The 27,697-nt window shown below is 46.6% G+C and overlaps 1 protein-coding gene across 2 annotated transcripts in view; it reads right to left on the reverse strand.

Annotated features, from left to right (window-relative positions):
* The window catches only part of GSS (glutathione synthetase), a 673,748-nt gene that overhangs the window by 321,769 nt on the left and 324,282 nt on the right, over positions 1-27,697 (reverse strand). For both annotated transcript variants that reach the window (XM_086932359.1, XM_086932360.1), the window contains exon 8: positions 18,599-18,676. In XM_086932359.1, the coding sequence (XP_086788485.1) occupies positions 18,599-18,676 (78 nt within the window). The remainder of the gene's footprint in view (positions 1-18,598; positions 18,677-27,697) is intronic.

Consider the following 27,697-nt stretch of genomic DNA (forward strand, 5'->3'; position numbering starts at 1 on the left):
ATGCAGTCTGTACCAGAGTAGGGTTATCCTGGCTACTTATGCCAGAGCTATATGCCTCTATTTTATTGTAGATGGCATCGATTTTGTCTGTAAAGAAGCAGGAGATGCTGTCGCAAAGCTGTTGTGAGGCCATGTCTGCACTTTCACACGCTTTGGGTTTCAGAAATGATGTAACAATCTGATAGAGAGTTTTTGAGTCATTGCCAGCTGCTTCTAACTGGGCAGTGACATGGTTTTTCCGTGCAGATCTTATGGCTTTGTGATAGGTACTAAGATTAGTTTTGTATTTGATTTTGTCTTCCTCCAAGGAGGTCTTTCTCCACGTCTTCTCTGCCTTTCTAGCTAAGCGTTTGAGATTACGCAGTTCCTCTGAGTACCAGACCTCTTGCTTCCTGGCTAGACTAATTTTAAAAGTCTTCATCGGGGCAATTTGTTGCACCACGGCAGTGACTGCAGAATCCCAAGTAGAGAGGGCAGTATTAATGTCATCTGTACAGTGAATAGTGGGAGAGAGATATTTCTGCGCAAAATCAGTGTTAGTTATTTTGTGCCACTGTCTGCGTTTAGGGGGAATTTGTATGTGGGAGGTAGATCGGTAGTCATTTATCGGCATAGTGAACTCAAGTACAAAGTGGTCTGTCCAAGGATATTGTTTGGGTGCACAACATTTAATACCAGGGAAGTTGGATATAATCAGGTCCAGGGTGTGTCCCGCCTGATGAGTAGGTCCATGGTTACATTGCTTTAATCCTAGAAGAGACATGTCAGTTAGAAAAGATTGTGCATCACTGTTGGCCTCTTCTTCACTATGAATATTAAAGTCCCCGAGCAACAGGAAATCTTTATCTTGACACACATGGGGGGCTAGTGCTTCCATTAGCTGTTTGGACACATTTTTTAAAGGGCCCGGTGGGCGATAAACCAAGGCTCCTTTCCTACTGTATTTAGTGGAGGAGCCAATCCTAAAAATCATCATTTCTAAGTCTGAATTACAGCACTGATCAATGACCGAAACAGAAATCTCATTTTTAAAAACAATTGCTATTCCCCCACCGATTTTTTTGGGTCCTTATCGTGTCCACCCCCGTCCCCTAGATCACACACACACCTACCCACCTGGCTCACCACATATCTATGATGAGACCAAACTAGGCGTTGATTATGAAATATAAAGTGCTTTTATTCAGAACAGAAATCTCAATAGCATCCAGTCTACTCCAGGCCAGTGCCTAGTATGACACGTTTTGACCGCTCCAGCGCGGGCTTCATCACATGACACACTGCTGTAATCGTTCTTTTTAAATAGTGACCACCAAACACCAGTGCATAGTTAGGCAATGCAATAAATATCAACATAAAAAACAGACTCCTAATTGCATGAGCTGAATAAATACATATCAATGCTTTGATAAAAACGACAAAATGTTATAAAATTTTGATTATATGAACTAGACTTTCACAATTAAATTCACCGGTCTCATAACAGATATCCAACCATGTTGATATATGAATTCTATTCATCTTAACTCATGGGAAAAAACCCAAATGGATTGGAATAATCATTAAAACTTCACTCTATATTGATGTAAAGTGCTAGTGCTTATGTATTGCAAAGTGCCAGAAATTGCTATACCAAAAAAAAAGTGCTAAGTGCTGTAAACTACTAGTGTAAAAACATATAAAATCCATATTTTCGTGAAGCCATATAAATAGTTATAAAGTGCCAGTGCACATATATCAATATAAAACACGGTCAATAGCTTGTCATACCATATGGCCATGAATATAGAAGTTATAGATGATGCAAAGACCCCCTCTCTATTGCATGATCCCATAATTAACAAAAGTGCTAAGCGCAGAAAAACTCCTTCATAGATGAAAAATATTAGCAACAAATCTCTATATACACTGTTAGATTGATAATGTCAAGATATACATAATTTTATGAATTGTTTACCAAACACTGAAAGAAGTTGGCGGACTGAGCTGCTATTAGGTGGGCGAGGGCATACCTCATGAAATCAGAAATGCTTAATTAAAGGAAATTATGTAGATCTTCATTGACATTTAAACCGTTCTGCATCTTTATAACTAACTCAAAAATGAACTGCGACACTGGTTGTCGCAATAGTTTTTCCCTGTTTCCACCTCGTCTGGGTACTGGCACTGCCCCTATCACGAAGTATTGCAGATCATTGAGATTGTTATGATGAACTAACTTAAAATGCCGGGCCACTGGGTAATTAAAATCCGAGTTTACCACAGCTCTCAAGTGTTGCAGCATTCTGAACTTGGTGAGTCGGGTGAAACTTGGCCCTTATATACTCAGGGTCCAGTGGATGTGGTTTTTACTTTTTCTCAACACATAGGGTGATTAGTTTCGATTTAACAGGCTGTTTAAATATTTCCTGTGTGGATGCTAGTATACAAGCCTAGGCAGTGTTTTCATTGCCCTTTGTGATCAATTAATGTCTCCACCAGGAAATCATGTTCCTGTGGAATAGTGTGTAGGCTTACTTTCTGGTATGTAGCAGCCATACTGATGATGTCAAGATAAGCTGATGTATCATCTAGTAGCAAGGGTTTGGATGGATAGATATCTGGTTCAGTATCATCCATTGGATCAGGATCATAACTGTCACATGGATCAGTGTATATATTGGGCTCTCACTGTGGATCTATGAAGTAAGGGATATTATGCCCTTCATGGTGATGATCACTTTGAGGTGAATGATTTGCTGAAGGCAATGGTTGCTCAGAGGGTAAGTGTTCTTGAAGGTGTAACAGGTGAAGTTGAAACAGGAGATGATGGAATAGGAAGAAAAGGAGGTGGAAGAGAAGGTGAAAATAAATAGTGCTTGTGTCTCTGTACTGTTTTTTAGGTCTCGTGGCGATTACCGCGCGAAAGCGTGGTCTCGCCAGAGACCTATAGTCACCGGCTCAGCTTCCCAGGAGACAAGAGATGGCCACGCGCATAAATGGGATCGGAGCGGGACGCGCGTGTGTGTGCACATCCCCTGTCTACTGGGAAGCTCTAACACACACAGCCACACTTCCCCCTGCTTACGCATGCGCACACACACACACGAGTGCACACACAGACACACGCACACACACGAGCGCACATACACGCACGCACACATACAGAGACACCCCCCCATCGCCGCACACACACACACACGCGCGCGCACACACACACACACACACATGCGCGAGCGCACCGAGACCCCCCCACCTACAGGACCCGACCAACTCATTGTGCCAGCGCTCGAGCTGGGCACGGCTTCATGGCAGTGCCTTTACCTGGAAGATACGGAGCCCTGTGCTAAGTCGTGTTAGGGTTGCAGGCTTGCTTGCAGGTCATTCCAGCTTGGGTTGAAAAAGGGGAGGCCTAGAAATTGTGGTTTGTTCTCAACGGATGTCGCAATCAAACAAACAAACAAACAAAGAGAGTAAAACACTGCATTTGGCCCGTTTAGATGACAGATCAGGACACCGAGACAAGAAAACCAAGCCTTGGCCAAGTCAATGATTCTTGCCTTATTAACCTACGGGTTTTGCCAATGTTTTTTTTACTGATGCTGTGTAGCATTGACAGAAGCAACATGCTTCTGCTGATGCTGCGCAGCATGAGCAAACGAAAAGAAAAAGGCACGCTGACACAGACGTGTCATTACCTAGGCGTGCACGCATATGTGTGCCTACAGAATGACGCAGTGGACATATTCATTTTATTTTTTATTGCTCCTAGATGGGGGGCGCCACTTGGATGGGTAAATAAAAAAAAATTGCACTAAAGCACATTTCTTAAAACAGAGCTAATAGGAGCTTTCAGATGCTCGATAAAAGTTAAAAAGTAAATAAAATCATTTGAAGGCCCGCATGACTTGGAATACCGCAACGGATCGGATGAGGGGAAGGAACCTGGAGTGAGTGAGGACAAATAGCACATGAGGGAGAGAGCAACATAAGGTAAGGGGGGAAGCACGCAAGGGAGAGAACAACACAGGGCTTGAGGAGTTTGACAGGGCAGATTCCAGAAGCACATGAGAGAGCCTCACCCAAGAGAGACAGCAACACGGAGCGCGTCAAGAAAATCACACAAGGAAGAGAGTTGGAAAGCACATACAATCTCATTGAGTGCTTAACCAATTAAAACAAGCATTTGCAATGCAATAGGTCTCGCATTTTCAAAAGTTTAAACTATTAGCGTTGCAAATGACTGCCTTATTCATGTTTTGGCTTTTAAAACCTAAATAAAAAGTATTGTCATTCACATTGTCAATAGCTCAAACTTGTTAAATGCGAGACCTATTGCATTGCAAATGCTTGTTTCTTTTGTTGTTGGGTTTGTTGAAGCCAAGCAATGTCCTCCTGAAAATATTTTTTCCTCTTCTGAAGTATGATGGAAGCAGGTGGTGGTGTTTTTGTACCTAACCTCCCAGTATGAGGATTTTATCCTTTATCTAGCTTGTGTTGTATGCGTTCAAGAATGGGCACTATTTGTTTTTCTGTGGATCTGTAGTATTTGTTGTTGATTTTGACACGGAAGATGTGGAGGTGTCGAAGAGCCTGTTTTACTTGCTGCTGTCTTATGAGTTTTTGTTTATGGTGCCGACAACTTATTTGTAGGTTTCGGCGCCTAAGCTTTTGTGGCCGAACCATGTTTTGTTTCCAAAACATTTTTCGGATCTAATGTATGTTGTTTCAAGTCCGAGTCCTTGTTAGGCTTCACCTGCACCAATAAATCTTGTTTGGGTGTAGATGCCGAAAGAAATGTTAACACTTTACATTTTTAGACGCTACTCGAAGGCTTTCCAGGCGTAGTGGTCTTTTGTTTGTGTGCCTGTTGATGGAGACCTTCACGGCCCGAAGGCAGTGGGGCTTCGAAAGCCAGTTAGGGTGGTTTGGTAGGGTTTTGGGCAAGTTTCTCTAGGTATTCAAGTGCCCTTGTATGGAGTCGGATTTGTAGTCCCCAATGCTAGCCAGCAGTATCTGGCTAGCATTGAAAAGCAAGCTAGCAAGAAAATCTTAGACATCGTAAAGGATTTCCCTCCTGTGTCATCTACCTCGACGAACTCTGAAAAGATGAGGATGGGCTATGAGACAATCAACACCACTTGCTTTGACTTATTTGCGCCCATTTCTCTAGAAGATTCACACCAGGCCATTTTAGCAATTAAATCTGGATCCCCATTTGATCCTTGTCCGCCCATGGTTTTACGGGCGTTGGTTGAGGAGATAAATCCACCCATCAACAGAATTATCAACTTATCATTACCTACGGCAGAAATCCCATGTGACTGGAAGCGTGCAGCGGTCATGCCACTTCAGAAAAAAGCTCTACCAGACCCAACCACTCTGTCCAACCTGCGTCCTATTTCCCTGCTCCGTGCGGTGTTTAAGCTGACGGAAAAATTTGTTAATAACCAACTTACGAATTTTCTTGAGGAGAATAACATCCTGCACACCAACCAATCAGGTATTCGATCCAAACATTCGACTGAATCTGCCCTTTTGTTTACGGCAGAGACCCTACGAATGGCTATGGACCAAGGGAAGAAGGCCGTCTTGATTTTACTCGATCTATCGGCGGCCTTCGATATGGTCTCACACACAATCTTGGTCGACCGTTTGTGCAACGCAGGTATAGGAGGGGTGGTATTGGAGTGGTTTAAAAATGTTCACAACCAGAGACGTCAGGTCACGGTATTAGGCGAATTTAAATCTGAAGAAAAAGTCATCAGCTCAGGGGTCCCCCAGGGCTCTAGTTTGAGCCCTGTACTTTTTAATCTTTATGGTACCCCTGATTGAGCTAATCGCTTCCTATCAGATTAGAACTATATCATATGCTGACGACACGCACCTGATCCTGGTGTTGGATAGGGAGCTGCCTGGTGCAGAGGAAAACCTGAAAAACTGTCTTACGGCTACATTTGAGTGGATGAATAACAATCACCTCAAATGTAACTCCGGGAAGACGGAAATATTGTCCTTCGGCCTTCAAAACCTGTTCTCCCCTAAACAATGGTGGCCTGGGGATGCTGAAGCTCCTCCTAACACCATTTCCTCTGCGCGTAACCTGGGCATCAAGTTTGATGACCAATTGTCATTTAAGCAGCAAGCGGTAGGCGTGGCTAGCACGTGCTTCCATATTATTAAATCACTCAGGAAGTTTTTTGACCTTCTTCCACTTGCAGCAAGGACAACAGTGGCAGTAGCATTGATAACATCTAGACTGGACTACTGCAACAGCCTGTACGCAGGTACCAACCAAGCAGTGCTCCACAGGCTGCAGCTAGTCCAGCATGCTGCTGCCCATCTAGTACTTCGCTGGCCAAGAAGGTCATCTGCTTCGGCCGCGCTCAAGACCTTACATTGGTTACCTATTCACAAGCGTGTCTTATTTAAGGTCCTTGGTATCACCTTTAGAGCCTTCCAGTCACAAGGACCCAGATACTTGTCTAATGACTTAAACGCTATCTGCCAGCATGTTGCTTGAGGTCCGCGAATCAAAATCTTTTGGTAACCCCCAGATTTAGATTGGCCACTAAAGGGGGGAAATTTCTTTTTGTCCTAGGCTCTAGCGCCTGGAACAAACTGCCACCCCAGCTTCGGCTTATATCTAAGGAGAGTCACTTTAGGAAATCCCTGAAGACATGGATTTTCTCCCTCACTGACGCGGCCTGTAGGGCATTGGTGTAAAGTTTGTAATGTGTTCTGAGTTGCCTCCAGTCCACCAACCTATTCCAGCTGGCTTGGTCTTGAGCGCCAAGATGTTCCTTGGAGTGGTAGTAGCGCTATGTAAGTGTGGTCTTACATTACATTACATTACATTACAGTATCTGTACATCTGTTGGCGCAGTCTGTGCCTCTGAGTCTTCCGATTCCTGCCTTGGCTCTAGTGACTGGTCCCTGAAATATCTGGAGCATCTTCCGCCCGTCGCAGCATAATTGTATGGGCCCAACGACGCCCTCTTCGTTGCCGAAGTGTCTTTTTTTGCAGATCACCTTTCACGCCTCACAGAAGGTTTCTTTGTGCTTCGGTGACAAAAATAGGTTGCAGACTTTATGGATGTCTTGTCTGAAATATTTAGTGTGGCAATTGGGGCAAAAGCAGAAGGGCGTGTTTTCCATCCCTTGTGAACGTAGTCCTGTAGAATGAAGATGAAGTTGAAGAACGTGGGGGGTCGAGCCCAGGTGGGTGTTGTGAAGAGATCGATCTTACCAGTTGATATCTTCCGGATCTGAGATTTTTCGGTCCCACGAAAAACCTGAAAGCCTATGAAGGCCTCGTTGGAGATTGAAGCTTCGGTCTCGGACCTGCTTTACCTACATCCGAACCCTCTGTCGGAAAAACAATCTAATAAAGGAGTCGAGCAACAGGCACAACACACACCGAAGGAGAAGGCACTATACAGCGTAACTCGAAGACTTCTTCAAAGAAAAACAACTTGCAATCGTCCAAGCCCAGCACTAGAAGGCAGGATAATGCTAAGCATATGTATCTACGCAGACACTTGCTACAAATTGATTGTTAATAAGGCTTTATGACTGTAGAACACCTTTTCACACAGGACAATACCCATTATACATATCAGAGAAGTCTTTAAAGCTGCTTAAAGGGTTTTGGCAATACATTCTGGGTTGCAAACTGGAAGGGGGCACTAAGAACATGTTACTTACGTTTGGTAAAGCCATATCTGGTAGAGACTATTCAGCCACATATTCCTTACAGTAGAATATCTGCAGGCATCAGACTGGATTTGGAAGATTTTCGAGCAGCACCCCAGTGTGCCGGTAGTGGAGTCGTTCAGCTCCACACCAGCGTTGTCCATGTCAAAAGTGATGTGAGCAGTACAAATATAGGCACCACTTGGTGCTCTGACAGAAGTTACTTCCGCAACTTTGCCCGCCAGGTGCGCGGAGCCATGATGAGAACTGACCACTGGTGTGACAAACTAAGGCCCTGTAAAGGATCGGTTAGGAATCTGCGACTAAATAGAATCTCTACCAGATAAAGTGTTACTGAAGGTAAGTAACTTGATCATCTGATAGGGTCCTTTAGAAGTAGATTCTTTACCTTAGAATTGATACCCAAGCAATACCTTCTCGGAGATAGGACTTGCAAGACAATCAAATAATAAAGACCTGTAGGACCAAACGGGCTAAGTGCCCGTCACAACAGACCTGACTGTCCAGGCAGGAGTGCTTGGTGAACGTGTGTAGTGAATCCCACGTTGCTGCTTGACAGAGGTCTAGGACTGGGGCGCTGTGTGCTAACACAGTGGTCGCAGTCTTCACTCTAGTGGAGGGAGCTCGTAAGCCTTGCAGGGACAGAACTTTTTTATTATCAAAAGCCTAAGAGGACAGTTGTGGAGAGGCTCTATTGGTGCACACATAAGAAAATGAGAAACGTGAGGACCAGGATGAGGTCCCACTGAGGCATGATGAATGGCATAGGGGGGAACATATGCTGCAAGCCTTTAGAAAACCTAGTCACAACAGGCAAAAAAGATAGTAGGTTTGTCCAGTAACAGCAAAAATGCTGAGATGCCATAGAGAGATAACCTTTAACTGAGCCCAGAGCAAAGCCCTGCAGGAACAGAGCAAATAAGAGAACCTTGGATAGAGGTTCAGAAAGGGGTCTACACTGGGGGAAGCAAACCAAGAGACAAACTTGTCTCAACGGCAGGCGTATACTGACTTTGTGGAAGGACACCTGGCTACGAGAATAACATTACAGACTTCAGGAAGAAGACTGAAAGCTGTGAACTGTCATCACTCAACTCTACCCATGAAGGTGGAGGATGCATGGGTTTACGTGCAGGACCCTCCCCTCTTGCTGTGACAGAAGATCCTCCCGAAGAAGCTGTCTGACTGTAGGACCAATAGTCATGCTTAGCAGAAAATACCAGATACTCTGTGTCCTGTTCAGGAGCCACATGAATGACCTGAGCCCGATCGATCCTAATCTTCTTGAGAGCTCTGGGCAAGAGTGGTATTGGCGAATAGGTGAACAGGAGGCGGTACCTCCACTCGAAACTAAAATCGCCTCTGAGTGAGTCACCCTGGAAACTCTAGCATTCAAAACTGATGACATTGAGGGTTCTCAGCGGTGGCACACAGATCTAACAAATGTTCTCCCCACTGCTGAGAAAGATATTGCATCACCTCCGAATGGAGATGTCATTCGTGATACGCTAGACATCTGAAGCTGAGTTTGTCCACTCTGTGTTCAGCAAGCCCGCCAGGTGTTGAACCACCAGGGAAATGCCTTGACGTTCTAGCCATGACCAGAGACGCAGGACCTCTTGACAAAAGGTCCATGACCCTGTTTGTTCCAATACCACATGGGGTGGAGTTGTAAGTCAACACCTTCACCTGCCTTCTCTTGATCAGAGGATGAAAGGCTTATAATGCCAAAGAATCACCCAGAGCTCCACGACGTTGATGTGGAACCCAGACTCCATGGTAGACCAGAGCTCTCTGACCTTCTTCTCTCCCAGATAGCCGTCCCAACCAACAAGGGAAGCATCTGTCACCACTGTGATCTCTGGATGGGAGGAGAGAGGTTTGCTGCTAACTGAATCGCGGTTTGTCAGTCATCACTGCAGTTCTTTTGCAGTTCCCGTCAATAACTGGACCAGAAAGGAGAGACTCTTCTGATGCTGTTGACCACTGGGACTTCAGGTGCCATTGAAGGAGCCCGAGTATGCCAGCAGGCGTTCCTTACCTGCAGGGTGATGTACGCCATGAGGCTCAGTAACCTCAGAATCCATCGCACTGCAGTCCAAGATAGAGGCTGAAACACCAGAATCATAGCCAGAATATTCCAAACTCGCTGCTTTGAAGGATAGGCCTGACACTGCAACGTGTCCAGAATGGCTCCAATGAAAGGGAGCCTCTGAGTGACTTTGGTACGTTGATAAGGAACTTCAGCGAGTGCAGGAGGTTGGTCGTTGTCTGGAGGTGGGCGACGAGTAGGACCCCTGACCTCTACAGATGGACTGTACCACCGCCATCACCTTCATGAACATCCGAGAGGCGCTGGTAAGGCAAAAGGGCAGCATGGCAAACAAAGTGCTTGTGGCCCACCATGAACCACAGGTAACGTGTGGGCTGGCACGACAGGTATGTGAAAATCAGCATCCTGCATCCAGTCTCTGGGGTCCAGGGCAGACAGGACCTGAGCATTTTGAATTTCTCGTTCTAAAGGAGAGGGCACATGCCTTGCATAGAACAGCGGTCTCTGTACTTACTGACGCAGCAGAGTGAGGTAGTTCTCAGCTCTTCCATGGATGGTGGCTTGGACGGCTGGGTTTCTGTGAATGGGAGGGCGTAAACTCCCTGATGGACAATTTGAAGCACCCATTTGTTTGTTATGGACTGCTATCGGGGCAGGTGGTGCCTGACCCTGCCACAGTCTATGATGGTGATAGGGCAAATTAAAGGGGTTTTGAGGCTGTGGCAGTCAGGGGTGGTGGCGGACTGGGTAGATTACTGGCCTTGGTTCCTACGAGGCTTGTGGAAAGCAAGTTTGTGGCCAGGAAAGGACTAAGAAGCTTGTAGGCTGTGGTGCCTGTGTGGAGTAGGAGGCAGTTGGTAGCCCCTACTTTAGCCATGAAGGATGTAAAAGAGATAATGGGCCTGGTGAAGGGCATAGCTGTGGAGAGCCCCAACAGACTGGGTGAAGGCCTTAAAGCACTCAAGCGCTGAGTCTAGCTTCTCACCAAAAAGGTGGATGCCGTTGAAGGGCATGAGCATAAGGTATGCCTGGACATTCCCCGAAAAGCGAGTGAACCGCAACTAGAAATGGCAAGGGAGTACAACTGATGATGTAATTGCTCCACCCAGTGAATTGTCATATCCAGTCTGAAGCGTATGGCGAACTTTGCCAAACTGTATGCGTATACCATCCCAAGAGGCATGTGGTGTTCACCGACCTCAGTTCAAGGATGACAGAAGAGAACCTTCTCTTGCCGAAGGTGTCCAGCCTCTTGGATTCCCTATCTGGTGGAGTGGTAATGAACGCCCCAGGGTTGATTTTAGACTTGGTGAGCTAGACAACCTTCCTTTCAGGGTTGGGGTGCTAGGTCAGGAAAGCTAGGTCCCCAAGAGCGGGTCAATATTGGCAGGAAATCGTCCTGTGCACAGCAAAAGCCCTTGTGCAGAGCTTGGCTCATGCCTGAGCAGGACATATGTAAGGGCTTCGTTAGAAGGGAGGCTAAAGCACCTCTGTCCTGCCACTGAGGGCAGCGTAAGGTCCAGATCCTCAACGTCCCTCCTCACCACAAGGGCAAATGAAGCCTCTTCATCTGTAGCCACCCTAGTGGGACAAACTAGGCTAGTATCTGGGTAGAGGTCCAAACCACTAACATCTATCCACCTGTTCCTCTTACCAGTTCTGCTTGGGCTCTTCCAAAGGGCTGAGACAACCATAAGAATCCTCATATCATCTCCGATCGTAATACCTACAGAGAAAAATGGAGGGCCTGGCTTCGATTCGGAAGATCGTGTTCTCAGCCAGCACTGAAGTCAACATCAGGTGAGGTCGAACCAGCTTTGTATTGGAGTCAGGTATAACAATAGGGTCAACTCAGAACGGCACCACTGAACAAGCCCTGGGAAAGGCTGCGGCCTTGCGACTGGAGCCGGTCCGGGAGAGGATCCAAAGGACCGACTGTCGCTGAGGGTGAACCCGCCAGCTGGAATTCAGTGGGAGCACGTGCCGAACCTGTGGGACTGGAAGGTGATCCCAAAGGGCGGACCGCCCAAATATATGAGGTGTTTGGCTTCATAGAACTCTTTCAACTGGGTGGGGTGCTTAGCATTGGGAATTTCTGGGCCGGGCAGGGCGGATCTAGACTCAGGCTCCATGGCTGATGGTGGGAGCATGGTCTAGATCTGTGGCAACGTTCCTGCCCCACTTCCTTAAATTTGGACTGGTGCAGCAAAGTCGAAGAGCGCTTTGCCTTCTTAGATTTCTTCAATTCCTTATGAGACTTACCCAACAACTTCGAGCATGCTGATGAGCATCAGGAACAGCTCTGCGAATGGGCCTGGGTCCTGGAGCATAGAAGTAGACTGGCATCAGGCGACCAAGAGCTTCCAGGAGCACTCCAGAACTGCTTTGGCATTCATGGCGTGACAGTCAGGGTAGTCATTGCCTGGCTCCAGGCACCAGAGGCAAACCAGGTAGGATCTGTCACAGACATCTACCTGTAACAGGAGCCACATGGTTTAAACTCCACAGGGTTTTGGGTGGCATTCCTGTGAGAAGTTGGCCTGGTATATGCTGTCCACTAATTAAAGTGGGCACCTTGCACCAGTCCAAACGCCCCATATGGCGTATGAGGTCAAAGATAACTTTTGGAAAGCTATCCTAGTGTTAGCAGTGGAGAGCAGCCTTCAGGATTAATCTTGAAGGAAAGTAAAGCAGCGTGTTTATCAGAATATTACCTTTAGTATTAACTAAATGAAAGGAGAACCACACAGTAGTTATAAAAATATGTATTTATTTATATAGCACTCTCTAATACCCTCTACATAAGGATACAACACAAAGCACACAATACTTTAGAAAAGAAAAAGTTCTAAGTAGCACAATACACAGTGGGCTCCAGGGGGAGACCAAGCCATATACTAAAATAGTGGTATGAGAACCAAGACTGGAGTCGAGACAGTGTCTAGAACACATAGAATCGCTGAGACCCCAAAGAACCACCCAATGTGAGTAGAAAGGGACCCCACGGAGGACGGTTGTAGTGTGCTAACATGACCACAGGCTCCGTACAATTCTATAGGGAAGTCGCGGTTAAAGTTTAAGGACCCTTCTCGGTGGACTTTGAGGAAACTCTTTGGAACTTAGGAGGTTGGAGAGCCACCCGATCCCGTGGATACCAGATTAACCAAGTTACCTATCCAAAAGGAGCTGGGTGCATAGGTCTGGAGTGGAAGCTGTTGGCTGCAACTAAAATCTAAATACACAGGCCTATCATTAGCTGAACTAAGCAAGGAGGCTTGTGTTGCCTCAATTCTGGTCACTACCTGTCAAGTGAAAAGTGAAAAAAAAACGGAGACTTTGCCCACAAATTCAAGAAGTGCTGCACTGCAGATTATTACAATTAAACATGCTTAGAGGAATTACTCCATTTATCAAACATGAAGAAGTTACATTTGGTACCTCTAGACTACCCAAAGCTTACCCAGCCACTCTAGCGCGTAGTTTCATGGTGAGAGCAAAATAAAGAAATGTCGCCTCAAAATGGGGCACTGATTCTACAAGAGACTATTATTCAATTAACTTCTAACAAATACAAATATATATCTGTGGAATTGCTCACTGTTAAATTAAAAAACAACTCAGTTTGTATGGCCCAGGCACAATATACTGTGGTAAGAGGATAAATCGGCTCCATAAATTCCACAAAAAATTGACAAAAAAGGGTAGATGCGCGTTCTTGCCCAAGCTTTGAAGGTGTGACGTTCGTTGAAAATGAGCAGTAAACACAATTAACTAAGATTTACGGGTTCATGTACCAAACTATAAGCATTGGGAAATCTCAGGGTATTGGCATGCGTCTAAAGCAAATTTCTTTAAATAAATAAATCAGTAAATAAAAACATATATACATATACAGTGGAGAATTAGGTGGGGCACCGGATAGCTCATGTGGAGCTCATGCCAGTGATCTTTTGGCTCTGTGTGCCACCAGCACTGAGGCACAGTGTAGAACAAGAGCACAGGGTGATAGCATGCGAATCCTGTCCTGGAACATGGCTGGACTCAAGAACAAACTACCCTGCCCAGACTGGGGACGTTTTGTGGATAAGTATGACATCTGCATATTCCAAGAGACATGGGCCAGGGAAGAATATCAGAGAGTAGGCTTTGCTTCTTTTAATATTCTGGCTACCACGAAGGGGAGGGGGAGACCGTCAGGCGGTCTAACCATCTGGGTGGGTACACACCCCGTGTTAAAGCCGAGCAAATGTCATCTTCCACCAATGATATCCAATGTGTTTTTCTAACACTCCCCTCAAAGGTACAAATAGCCCTAATTCTGTTTACTCCAGACCTGTGAATAACAGACAGGAATCGGGTGCTATAGATCAGCTGGGACGTTTTATACCAACTTTGGACCCAGCAATTTTGTTGATCATAGGAGGCGATTTTAATTGCCAATTCGAGCCTCTTATTGATACATCCCTAGGTGTGCCCACTGAGGAGGACCAGCACTGGTCAATACCCGATCCACACATTACACCGATTAAAGCCTGGACACCACTGGTTATGCAACTTTACGTCCACCAGAGGCAGGATAGCGACCACAATGCCCTGATAATGACTCTGAAAATAGGGAGTAGGGGCATGTCCAACCCCCCACCAGTGCCTATTAGAGAGCTCAATGCACTAACGCTATCTAATAACAGGCGGAGAGTCAGATGGAGTCATATCCAACAATCCCTTCCTAAATTAGCAAACATATTCCAGCTAGCACTACCATTGCTAACTGAAATGTGGGAGGTAGGAAGAGGTGAGTCTCAAGTAGGGTCACAGGACAGGCCACTAAAAATTAATGAGCAGCAAAATTGTTTGATGCATTTTATCCGGTAACAAAACCAAGGGAAAATAATTGCCCCAAATGTCCCTGGTTTAACGCAAGCTGTCGCAAAGCCAAACAGGATCTTTTAAACGCAGTGAAGGCAAAGGATAGGTCTGTAATCAAACATCTTAGGGCGAGGTACAAGGGGATTACTCAATCAGAAAAGAAAAACTGAAAAAGCGGAGAAGTGGGAAGCCCTTAGGATTGCCCTGAATGATAAAGACCTGAAAACATTTTGGGCAATAGTAAGTTCTAGGGATAGGGAAGGGCGACCTGCCCTAGAACCCAACATAGCGCCCGAAGTTTGGGAAACACAATTTGGGGCACTGTATGATGAGCAGAATGCAGTGGGCGTTTTTACAGACTCTCCAAGGCCTTCCCAGGAGTTTCATATGGAAGGGTCGTGGGAGATTACACTGGTCGAATTGGAGCATGCCATTATTAAACTGCAGACCAATAAAGCGCCAGGCCTAGACAAATAATAATAATAATAAGGTAGTTTGTAGAGCGCTTGGTTACGCCATCCCGGCGTGTCCCCGCGCTGTGGAGAACTGAAAAACCCGCCAGAAGCATTAGCAGACCACCCATCCGCACCTACGCTCCTATATAATGTACAGGTGAGTTTTGAGAAGACTCCTGAACTTGGCCTCCGACCATTGCAGTCTAAGACCCGCCGGGAGTTTATTCCAACTTTGAGCCACTATGACTCTGAAAGAGCGTCCTCCGATTCTGGCTTTCTTGATGTGGGGGATAGCAAGCCGCCCTGTCCCACCTGAGCGTAAGGCTCTACTTGGCTCATACCTGGAGACCAAGTCTCCCAGATATGGTGGAGCCTTATGCCATAGAATGCGATGGCATATGAGGAGGGATTTGAACAGGACTCTCTTTTTGACCGGTAGCCAATGTAGTGCCGCAAGTGCCAGCCAAGAAGCTGCTCTTCTTGGAAGTCTTAATTCCAGCCGAGCGGCCGCATTTTGTAGGACTTGCAGGCACCCCAAACTTTTTTCCGTTGCTCCTAGAAATAGGACATTCCCGTAATCCATACGGGACGTCACGAGGGCCTGCGTCATAGTGCGTCTGGCTTCAAGAGAGAGCAGATCCAAAGTTTTGTTTAGTGTTTTTGGCACACCAAAACACTTTCCCACTAGACGGCGAATGTGCCCCTCGTAGGATAGGGTAGGATCCACCCATATCCCCAGATTCTTAGCCTCCTTACAGGGGGTGGGAGTAGGACCCAAACATTGTTACCACCAATCCACTGTCCAGCTAAGATTGTCTCCACCGACCACCAACACCTCGGTCTTGGCTCCATTTAGCTTCAAGCAGTGCGTGTTCATCCAAGAGGCCAGAGCCTGCATACAGGCCTTAAAATTGGATGCTGCAACCGAAGGTGCTTGGGAGGATAACTCTACTCCAAACGCTTGCACCACCTCAGCCAGGGGGGCCATATATAAATTAAATAAAGTCGGACTCAGGGCCGAGCCCTGAGGAACCCCCTGTTCCAGCGCCACCTCCGTGGATTGAAAGGAGCCCCGTTGAACCTGAAAGCTGCGGCCCGTAAGGAAGGAAATTACCCAGGGATCTCTTCTGGACGGAACCCAAAATGTGGGTCTCCTACCTGTGTGCTCTGTTTAACACCATCCTGAAGGGTATAGATCCCCCGGACACCTGGCATGGGGCTGAGATAGTCCCCATATATAAAAAAGGTTGCCCTCTCCTACCCTCAAACTACAGGCCCATCAGTCTAATAGACACCAACCAAAAACTGATGGGACGGGTCCTTCTGGACCGAATACAGGGTTGGATAGAGGAGAAGGAGATACTAAGTCCATATCAGGCCAGCTTCAGGGCGAGTACGTCAACCGTCCACCAGATATTCAGACTACAACTACTTTACTGGAAGACGGTGAGTATAGAGGGTGGCAGCCTCTATCTCATATTCGTCGACCTGAAGTCGGCCTTTGACTTAGTTCCCAGGGAAAAACTTTGGAAAGTACTACATGACCTTAGGATTCCACCTTACCTCCTTGACGTGTTAGTGAGGCTACACACAGGTAATTATGCACAAGTAAGATGTGGAAAATATGGGGAACTTTCTGCACGCTTCCCTGTCAAAAAGAAGGGAAAGCCAGGGATGCGTGTTCGCCCCCACCCTATTTTGTCTTTACATCAATGGGCTCATCGAAAATCTAAATAGTATTAAAGACAACGACGCACCAAGGCTAGTCTCGGGGAAGGTTCCCGCGTTGATGTTAGCGGACGACACTCTGTTGTTGTCCAAAACACCAACGGGTACACAACGCACCCTGGATGGTTTTGCAGAGTTTTGCAACTTGAGGGGCTTGGAGATCAATTTAACCAAGACCAAATTCATGACCTTCAATCCCCCCAAAACCACCCGCTCAAACCCCTCCCTAAATGGTACACCCCTGGAAAGAGTGAGGACATTCAAGTACCTGGGCATTACATTATCAGAACATCTTGAGTGGGAAACCCAACTGGCTGAGGCAAGTCTCAAGCTAACCCAGACGGTGGGGGGGGGGGGGTCATGAAAATGCACAGAACCTCCACGTTCAAGCCAGCCGCCCCTGTTGTTGAAATATATAAAGTCCAAGCCAGGGGGGGCCACCCTATACGGTGCTGAACTGTGGGGCACTGTAGGTCCTCTAACCTCATGAAAATAGAGCACAATTTCATGAGGCAACTATTGGGCCTTCCTCGTAGTACCCCCTTAGTTCCCCTCTGCATGGACTTGGGCTTGCAGCCCATTGATGAAGAGATTGCCCTTAGGCTCATTACATTCTGGCGTAGGGTATGGGCGACACCGGGGCTGTCCTGCTACAGAGCAGAGCTCAAGGAGGTCCTATCTAATTTAACCAACAAGACAATACCGTGACTTGCTCACATAAGGGATCTCTGCACTAGGCTAGATAGGCAGGACCTCTAGAAAACGCCCGAGTTAGCGTGCCCACTAATATCCACGCTAGACCTTGTGCGGCATTATAGGCTCTAAAATCTATCATACCTCCAGGAAAGGGCCAACGGTCGTCGGTTGACAGTAGAGTTCCTCCAAGTAAAGGCTGAAAACAGAAAAGAATCCTGCTTGGATGTGATCTACCCCCCCATGGCCAGTAAACCGTACATGCAATTCAGAATGGGGACTCTCCCACTGATGAGTTTTTCTAGCAAATGGGCTACAGAGAACAAGGAAGAATGCCCGGCGTGTAACTATAGGGTAGAGTCTGAAACTCATGTGTTGTTTGACTGCCCCGCATACCATCTGCCTCGCAAATGATGGCTAGCCCCAATATGCAGAAACCTAGGGTTCAGGCGCTGTCTAGAGGCCTATAGAATATTAAAATAGAACACCCACCCCCCAATTGTTGTTGCCGTATTGCGCTTTCTAAATAGTATGTGACACAGGCGGAGGGGCTTTCTCAAGTGACACTGTGGAGGGTTTTATGTATGTTATTTTAACAAACCACTGTGGGTCAAGCTAACTGGAAACTTCACCCTAGCTCTCTGTTTTAGCCCTTGTTTTATCTTAATAATCATTTGCTTCAAATGAATTTAACAACTGTTTTTATGATAATGGTCCACGATTATTTTTATACTGTAAAGATTGTAGATATATGATTGCAAAGTTTATTTGTTATTTATTTTTCCTTTGTTGGCTGATGACTGTAACAATGCAGTTTTATGGTCCTAATTGGCCGAAAAAGTTATTGACTGACTGACTGACTGATATATATATATATATATATATATATATATATATATATAGTATATACGCGTACTTCTGGAACACTCTAAACACGGACATGGACCACAATTCTATAAATGTATATATATATTCTGTTAAACAAGGGCCCTAAACAACAATAGAAGAGCGATTAATGCTGAAACTTTGTTCTACCTTTAGATAGGTCTAAGGAAAGTACAATTGTATGAAGTGTGTAACTGTAGCATCACTGTACATGTATACTTACACGAAGAGCCTCCTCTCCTCATCCAATGATGCTCTGTCAAACACGTCATTCAGCTTCCGTCGGATAACATTGATTTTTCTTAGAAAGAAGAAGACACACTTATTAACTTATTCATGCGACTTTCACCTCGCACAGGACGATATTACAAATTTTTCTGTTGCATACAGAATTTCTTAGCAGGTCAACCGACAAACCTGACAAATAAAATGTGGATGCACAGTGCAAAATACAGAGTTGGAAACCAAGCACCTAAACCTAATCAGAAAACATACAAGCGCACTCAAAGTGGATGCAATATTTTTGTAGACAGGACGTACTTCGGTACTTAGTTAATATACATAGAGTCACCACAGATAGAGAAAATCATACAGGTTTTAGTCATTAGATGCACTCCTCATAGTTGCGAAGTTGAATTAATAATGCAATTGCGTCGGAATGGTCTGGCAGGCTGAGATGGTAGAATCGGATGTACGAGGCAGTTTGCGCTTTTGTTATTTTACCCAACATCCTGGGGAGTCTAAAGGTATCCACAGTTTGTAGATTTTCCAGAGTAAACCGAGAAAATAGCCAAAATATAACTCCATTTTATTTTTTGGGGAAAAATAGGAAAAATGTGCTGTGCAAAAAACATTTTTTTTCTAAAAAGGCCACCAACAAAGAGTTTGCCCTCCGCAGGGACAAAGAGCAGATACTGAGACTGAATTATGGCCTAGCGGTGGACAAACTGCGCACACAGGTGGAACGATGGATCCAACTGCCGCTGTCCATGGCTGGGCGCAAAGCTAATATTAAAATGGTGGTTCTACCTTGGATGCTCTATCTTTTTCAAAACATCCCCATCCCTTCAGCAAAAGCCTTTTTCACACAGATACGTACGCTATTAACAAAAATATGGGTGGGTAAACAACGACCTAAATAAGTTGGAGCACACTGACCCTACCATATGAAAGGGGTGGATTCAGGGTGCCGGACATACAGCTATATTGCCTAGTAGCACTATGTGGCCACTCTTGGTTTTGGTAACACCCTGATGCACGGGTGCCGTATGCTAAGCAGGAGAAGGACTTAGCAGACCCCACCCCATTGTGTTCCCTACTACCTGTGGGGAGGTCACGAGACCCCCATGATATCCAAATCTTATACACCACCTGCTGGGCATGGTCACTTCGAAAAACAGGGGGGACGACATTATACTCCCCAGAACTACCAATACTTGCCAACCCATGGTTCCCCCCTACACTGGATATGTTAACAAAACGTACCCTTAAGCTAATGGGAATATGTAACATTGGAAATCTATTCCCTAACGGCCACGTATTCTCCCGCACAGAGGACCACCGGTTTCAAACAGCTTCTTTCATGGACCACTTTATCCTGGTCCGTATGCAGGGAGCATTAAGAGAAGCCATATCCACCTACCCCATTGAACTTAAGGAATTTACACCACTTACACATATAATTGAAGACCATAGTGGAGAACACATCATGTCCCAACTATATAAAGCTTGTCTTGTGCTCATGCTACAACACAACGCCAAGGTAAGGGACACCTGGAAAGCAAAACTGTGGCATCCCCTCACTGACAAAATTTGGAAAAGGTGTTGCACACAAAATGAAACTAATCTTATGTAACCACAGACACAAACTAACCCACTTTAAGATTTTAAGAAGGGCTATTGTCACGCCACAGCAGATGGTTCGCATAGACAGCGCCAGATTTGTACACTGTCCCAAATGCAACTTGTAAGCGGCCACATTTGCACATAGGACATGGACATGTACCAAAATAGCTTCATACTGGCATGATATATTACAGGAAGTGCAACAAAGGACCATGCTGCAACTGGCCCACTCTCCATTACTAGCTTTACTTGGCTATGTAGACGAGATCCCTAAGAGTATGCGCAGATTTGTAACAATGGAAATGTTCCTGGAAAAGTGAGAAATAGTTATGCACTGGGGCAGTAAACAGAAACCCAAGGTAAAAATTTGGATTAAGAGCATGATACATTGTGACACCACGAGCGAGTTGTTCGCAGAACTTCAGCCCCCTACATCTCACCCAAAGGAAATATGGACGCCTCTGAGGGAATTCCTAGAGAAACAAGACGAATGTGCCACACAATTAAACTAGGAGCGAATGGGTGTGCAACATGATACACAAACGTGCTTATCCGTTACATGTATGCTGAGAAACTGCACTGGGTTGCGAGAAATGTATTTTGAATCAGGGATACGCTACCTGTGGCGGTGAATACAGCAGGGATGTCAACCGTACAGCATGTACAAGTTGTTTAATGACTGTGGAGCTTTCAGCTTACCAATTACCAATTATGCCAAAGTGTCATGTATGCACAAAATGCGATCCCTACTATGTAGTTGTTACTCGAATGTTAAAATATGATGAATTAAATGAATTGAATTAAAAAAAACAAGTTTGCTGTGCTAGGATCACCATCACCCCCAACTTCAAAGAACAAGCAGAGTCGTATTAAAAACACAATTTTCTTACCACAGCTTTTGCATTTTTCTAAGATGTAGTTCCCTTTTCCTAATTTTTGTGCTTTCAACCTACTTGCAGTTTATGTAAGTAATAGGAGTGATCCCAGAAAGGTATACATTTCTGAAAAGTAGACAATATTCTGACAATATTCAGCATTTGGGTAGATCCCTCAATATTTTCCCAAATAAATGAATCATTGAAATGAAAGAATAATGAATATGAGTAGGAAAAATTAGCCTTGGGTGACAACATTTTTATCTGTAAGATTTTACCAAATGGCTGATTTACAAAGGCAATATAGCACAGACTGGAGGTAAACCCCCATCATCTGCCCGGAGGGGAGTAGAAAGGCTATTGTTCCCTTTTCTGGGTTCGGGCCCACCCAATGCCTGGATGGACCACCCCAACCATTTTTGCTTTTTAGGCTTTTTTTCCCTTGGTGTTTAGTGACCTTTCTGCCCCCTCCTTCTACAATGGAGCAGATTGGGGAAATGTGTGAAAAACAAGGACCCCCTGATTTGGATCAAATTCCTGGGCCAGGGTAAACAATGTGTGTGAATTAACGCACCCAGGCAAACAAACTAACTACTGGCGCACATTAAATGGCAAACAAACCACAATTAATAATGGTATACAACTGCTTTAGCATATAAAGTACATTTTAATTTCATAAAAAAACAACATTTGATAAAATCATTAAATCATTCATAAGACTTGATAAAACATTTTTGCATTATCACATATGCATTCATTGGTAGAAAAGACTATGATATAAAATGATGGATGGTTTCCTGTCTACGCGTTTCGACACATAAGCCCTGTCTTCCTCAGGACTTTACCATCATGGTGCTGTAAGAAAATTTAAAAAGTCTTTACAATTTTGTCTTTTTATGCTAAACAGTTGAAAATGCTAAGAATAGTTTGCCAAAATTCAAATGCCAGTGAATAATTACAAATATATGATATACCGCCTAACGATGGGTTCAACATGCTCGTTGATATCAGCGAGACATGCTTACAAATACACAAATAGAGAAAACGAAATACAGTACAGTTATATTTTCCACAGTTAAAACAGCTCAAAACATGAACAATGTATACATGCTTGTATTTCTTAATATTTCTATTCATACAAGGGCAACTAACATTTCATGTACATTCGCCCAACCTAGGAGCGTGATGACTGTCTCGAAGAGAAAGGAAGAGAAAGGGTGAGAGGAAATGATACGAGCTAGAAAGAAGGTTTATTTGTTATTTCCTATGGGATACTACATTGATTGGGATTTAGAGGGAAAGGAAAAACCTATTTACACAACACGATGGTGTCGTCGTATGTCGATGCCTTACTGTTTCCTGCAAGTATCAAAGGCAAACCGATGGTTTACTACTGCTGCAATTAAATGATGGTGATATTCTCAATATGCTCTTCCCTGTTTAAAAAGGTTTTGATGAATATTATGTATATAGTTCTTTTTGGTTCTCCTATATTTTCTTCTATGTGGAACCATGCAAATTCGTTGCTGAATTGAGTAAAGGTAGATGATCGTCTGCAAATAGATGTAATTGTAGGGCCTGCCTTTATATAATAGCACATAAATGGGGCAATGCGTTTAGTCCTTCTTACCTATTTAACTTCAATTAACATAGTATTATCGCCACCTGATTTTTGGTGTGTTCCTACTTAGATTACCGGTTCTCTGAAACATAGAAGTTACCATGTATCAATATTAGTATGATGCGATTTTTCAAAAAATCGGGTAGCATGACCATTACGAATATTGCATTGCTCACCTGCTCAGAACAGACCGGGAGTATTTCAAAGTTGCGTGTTTATCCCTAAGCCTGCTGATACGGGTTTTGTTTGTAGGGTGACGGCTGTCTGCAAATAAATAAGTGTCTATGAGAAACTTTCCCTCATTATTTCTGAGAAAGAGACACAAATTTGTTGCTTCTTACCAGACGTAAGTATTCGTCAATTACGTAATAGACGATAAGCGCGGAAACTTAGTGGTTCGAGCTACACGTGGTGGATGGAATCACATTTACCTAGTAGAAAAAATAATCGTGTGAGCGGTTTAGGTTGGGAACATTAATTAAATATTGGCTAAACACTACGAGTGTTTCTATTTCTTACCTATAACTCACCACCCAGTGCCGAACCAGACTTATGATCTTTATCGGATGACGGATTGCGGTCACGGATTTGCGGCTTATCTAGAGTTAAAGAATAGCCGTATATTGGTTTTAATATTCTGTGAAATTAACTGGTTCTAGTTTACACAAGTTTCTGTTTATTATCTTACCTAAAGCAGGCGAAGGGACGGCGTGCCGGATGAACACTTTCTGGCGTCTTGGCATTCAGCGAAAGAACCACAAACGGTCATTTTGATTGATTTATATAACCTGTTCGGTCATTGGTTAATGTGGTTACCTGGTTTCTTAAAGGTGTATAGCGACATTAAGCTGGTATTCATTTAAAGGTGGCAATGGAGCTAACCTTAGTTCACAATGCTGGGGAATAAAGTGACCTTCGTAACAGTGTTTGGATATAACAATGTGCAGAGTTTAACCATCTATCAAGCATAGGTCGAACTGTGCCTATTCCACTCAGTCCAAGTCACTTTTAGAGGGGACAAAAAACGAACGCTATATTACGTTGATCCGTATATCAAGGGGCAAATGAACAACAATAGGAGCTAAATGTTCCCTGTTGAACAATACAAGTTGGCAACTATGCATGGATATTAGGTGACCACCCGGTGTGCATCGGTTTATTATTGGGTTTTTAACTAGATTCATTTTGGGGACAACAACAGTTTATTGAGCTTGTCATTCAGAGCGGTTTATTTTTCAGTAAATATGAGACAGAATACTAATTTCTTTAACCACATGACTGCTGAGCGGATTCCTGACCTGTGCTGGAAATTGTTAAATCCCATGGTTCATGACGAGCTCAGCTTGTCATGAGCACACGACCAGTGTACTGCATGACGAGCTGAGCTTGTCATGAGCAGCGAAGGGGTTAAAGAATCACATTCTCCGGGGGCGTGGCTTGGATGCCGAGGAGGTAGGCAGCGTGAGCTCGGAGCTCCGTGCCCGATCCCGGAAAATATCCTGAAAATCTGATCGAACCCCGAGGTAACCGATATCATCCGATACTGGACGTTACTGCGGAGGGTCCGAGGCCCACGGAGGACGACACCGAGCCATCCCACAGCAGTATTTCGACTTTGAAAGTGGAACTCAGGCGAGAAGTTGCGGACCCCAAAATGGCGGCGAGGGCATGAGAGCAGACACGACGGAGACATCTGCCCGGAGACCCACTGAGGACTGCTCCCTGACGACTCAAGGGTGTTGGCGGCCACATCGCGCCTCTCCCCGGGTGCCGAGTGGACTTTGGGAGCACTTTTGGGCGGTGGCTGAGGACCTCCCCCCTAGTGGGGGCGACGGCAGTGCGGCAGTGGCCCAGTGACGAGAGCCCCGGGCCCCTGGCACGTCTGGCGCAGGCCGGGCCGCGATCGCTCAGTGTTTCCTACCACTTGGTGACAAAACTGGGCCCGGGAACCCGGCCGAAGAACGAAACCCGACAGCACTCGGAGGGTGACCAGGAATATACTCGGAGACCGCCGCCCAAACCGGCCCAGATGGGGAAACCAAAGGGGAAGGGAGATGGCGCGACCGACACTGAGGCAGCGGAGGGAGCGGAGCGAGACCAAGCGGCATTACAGCGGATGCAGGATCGTATCCTGGAGGCCATCGCCACCACTAAGGACGCCCTGCAGCAAGATATCGCTCAGGTGGCGACGGGCTTGGGCCTCCTGAAGGCCGACCACGACAAACTTAAGGACAGGGTGAAAACCGTGGAGATCACGGTTAAGGAATTAGCCCCGGGCCATGCAACGATGAAGGCCCAGATGGTAGACGTGATGGACCGCCTGAAGGTGCTGGAAAGGAGGGCCGAGGATGCCGAAAACAGAAACAGGCGCAACAACGTACGCCTAGTGGGCCTGCCGGAGAAAATTGAAGGCGACGACATGGTGGGATACCTTGATAACTGGTTGCGGACGGAGGTGGCACCGGAAGGTCTGTCCCCCTTCTTCTCCCTGGAACGGGCACATAGAGTTCCAGCGCGCCCGCCAGCCTTGGGCCTTCCTCCTCGCCCGGTGGTGTTCAAGTTGCTCCATTATCGGGACAGAGATTGGCTCTTACAGAGGGCGAGAGAAGCAGGGCCCTTTCAAGTGGAGAACAATAGAGTCACCATGTTCCCGGACTATACGTATGAGACGCAGCGACTCCGGGCAAACTTCCTGTCCCTCAAGCGGGAGCTTCGCCAGGAAGGCATCAAGTACTCCCTGCTGTTCCCTGCCAAGCTAAGAGTGGTGGTGGATGAGAAAACACTGTTCTTCACAACTTCCGCGGACGCTTGGGACTGGTGGGACACTTATAAAGCGGGTACGGACGGGGCCAAGGCCAGGGAGGAGGAGGCCAAGGTGGCGAAGCCAGTGAGGCAGTCCCAACGGATCAGGAGGAACCGCAAGAGAACCGGGAAACCATCGGTGTCACAGACGGAGGCGGAGAGGCAGGCGGCACTACAGGCGGTAGTGGACTTATCTAGGACCGCCAGGACTCGGTCCGGGAAGGGCACGGAATCGGAGGACCCGGGCACGGGCTCGGAGACAGGACAATCGGAATTTGGTGGAGCCCGGGGCCCTATTGTGACGCCGCAGACTTCGGAGGAGATATTGGAGGCGTGTTGAACTGAACTGGTGGAGTGAGCTCGTTGGTTGGACACCGGGGCACTGGGCCCGCAGCAGTGGAACATTATTGATTGAGGTTTTGGGGAGTTGTAATGTGGGGATTGCGGGGTGGAGCGCGCGGGGCTGATTTGTCTTGAGGTTCTATCGCATTGAGCCGCGCCCTACTGGCCCCTAAGGTCATCGCAGTGGGGACTGCGAGCATTACCACCTCTCCTTGAGGGGTGGTCGGGAGTGTTGGTTTGGATGGGGGTACTTCCAGTTGCGGGGGGGCCTGTCCTGGGGGGGTGGGAGTTGCGAGCAGTTGGGGTTGCTCGGGGGGCAGTTGTTGTTGGTGGGGTTCAGCTTCCTGTTTGGAGTGGGTGGGTGGGTGGGCCCGTGGTCGCGGGAATTGTGCGGACATTGTTCTTTGCTGTATGGTCCGGTTGTGTAGGGGGAGATGGCTAGCACTGGGGCTTTGAAATGTGTGACCTGGAATGTGCGGGGTATGCAGTCCATGGCGCGCAGACATAAAGTCCAGGCGTACCTCAAGCGTAGGGGGGTTCATGTAGCGTTCCTGCAGGAGACACATCTTAATAAGCAGGAAGGGGCGGCCCTGCAAAGGCGCTGGAGGGGGCAGCTATTCTACACGACATTTTCGGCTTTTGCAAGGGGGGCACTGATTTGGATACGGGCGGGGGTCCCCTTCCAGGTCTCAAAGTCATTGGTGGACCCTGAGGGTAGATATGTGGCGGTGGAGGGGAAGCTAAGAGGCAGGGTGATATCTCTCTGTAATGTGTATGCTCCTAATGTGGACCTGCCCGCCTTCTTGTCTACTATCTCGGGCAAATTGGCGGGTTACCTGGCAGGGCCGGTCCTCTTGGGGGGGGGGACTTCAACTCGGTTGAGGATGTGTTACTAGATAGGTCCCATCCCCCGCTGCGCGCGTCCCCAGTACATAGGGTCGTTAAGCGTAGGTTGGAATGGCAGGAGAGCTGGGCCCTCACGGATGCATGGAGGGCGTTGCACCCCACCGCTAGGGACTATTCCTTTCACTCACACCTACATGATTTGCATGTGCGGCTGGATGCGTTTCTTTGTTCGGCATGTGTGCTCCCCGCGGTGGGAGGGGCGGAATATTTGGCTAGGACGATATCGGACCACAACCCCTTGTTGTTATCTCTGGAATGGATGGTGACTGTTAACTGCGTGCCAACATGGCGCCTGCAACCTGATACCCTGGACGATTTGTTGTTTAGGGAGGCCCTAAGTGAACGTATTGAGAGGTATTTTGAGGAGAACAGTGGCTCAGCCTCCACGAGGGCGGTTGAATGGGATGCGTTCAAGGTGGTGGTGCGGGGACACTGTATTGGACACACGGCAGGGGCTCGGAAGACTTTGTTGGATGACTTAGATAAGGCTGAGACACGGCTGAGGGAACTAGAGAAGAGGCGCCCGAATCACCCTGAACTGCAGGAGGGGCTTAGCGGGGCGCGGGAGGGGCTGACGGTAGAGCTGGAGCGGCTGCGTAGCTTCGATCACAAAGCGTACATGACAAGGGCGCATGCGGAAGGTGATAAGGCGGGGTCAATGTTGGCTTGGCTTGCTAACCCACTCCGGGGGGGAGTGCCGATCATGGGGATCCAGGAGCCAGGGGAGGAGCCCTGCCACACTCAACCCGGGATCCTGAATAAGTTTCGTGCTTATTATGAGGGGCTCTATGAGAGTGGTGGAACAGGAGGGGCAGAGGAGCTTGAGGAGTTCTTGGACGGATTACAGTTGCCGCGAGTGGAGGACTCGGAGGCAGAAGAACTAGGTCGGCCCATCTCTCTCGGAGAAATAGGTTGTGCTATAAAACAGATG

Source organism: Lissotriton vulgaris, chromosome 7, assembly GCF_964263255.1.
Source record: "Lissotriton vulgaris chromosome 7, aLisVul1.2, whole genome shotgun sequence".
In the NCBI taxonomy this organism is placed as follows: domain Eukaryota; kingdom Metazoa; phylum Chordata; class Amphibia; order Caudata; family Salamandridae; genus Lissotriton; species Lissotriton vulgaris.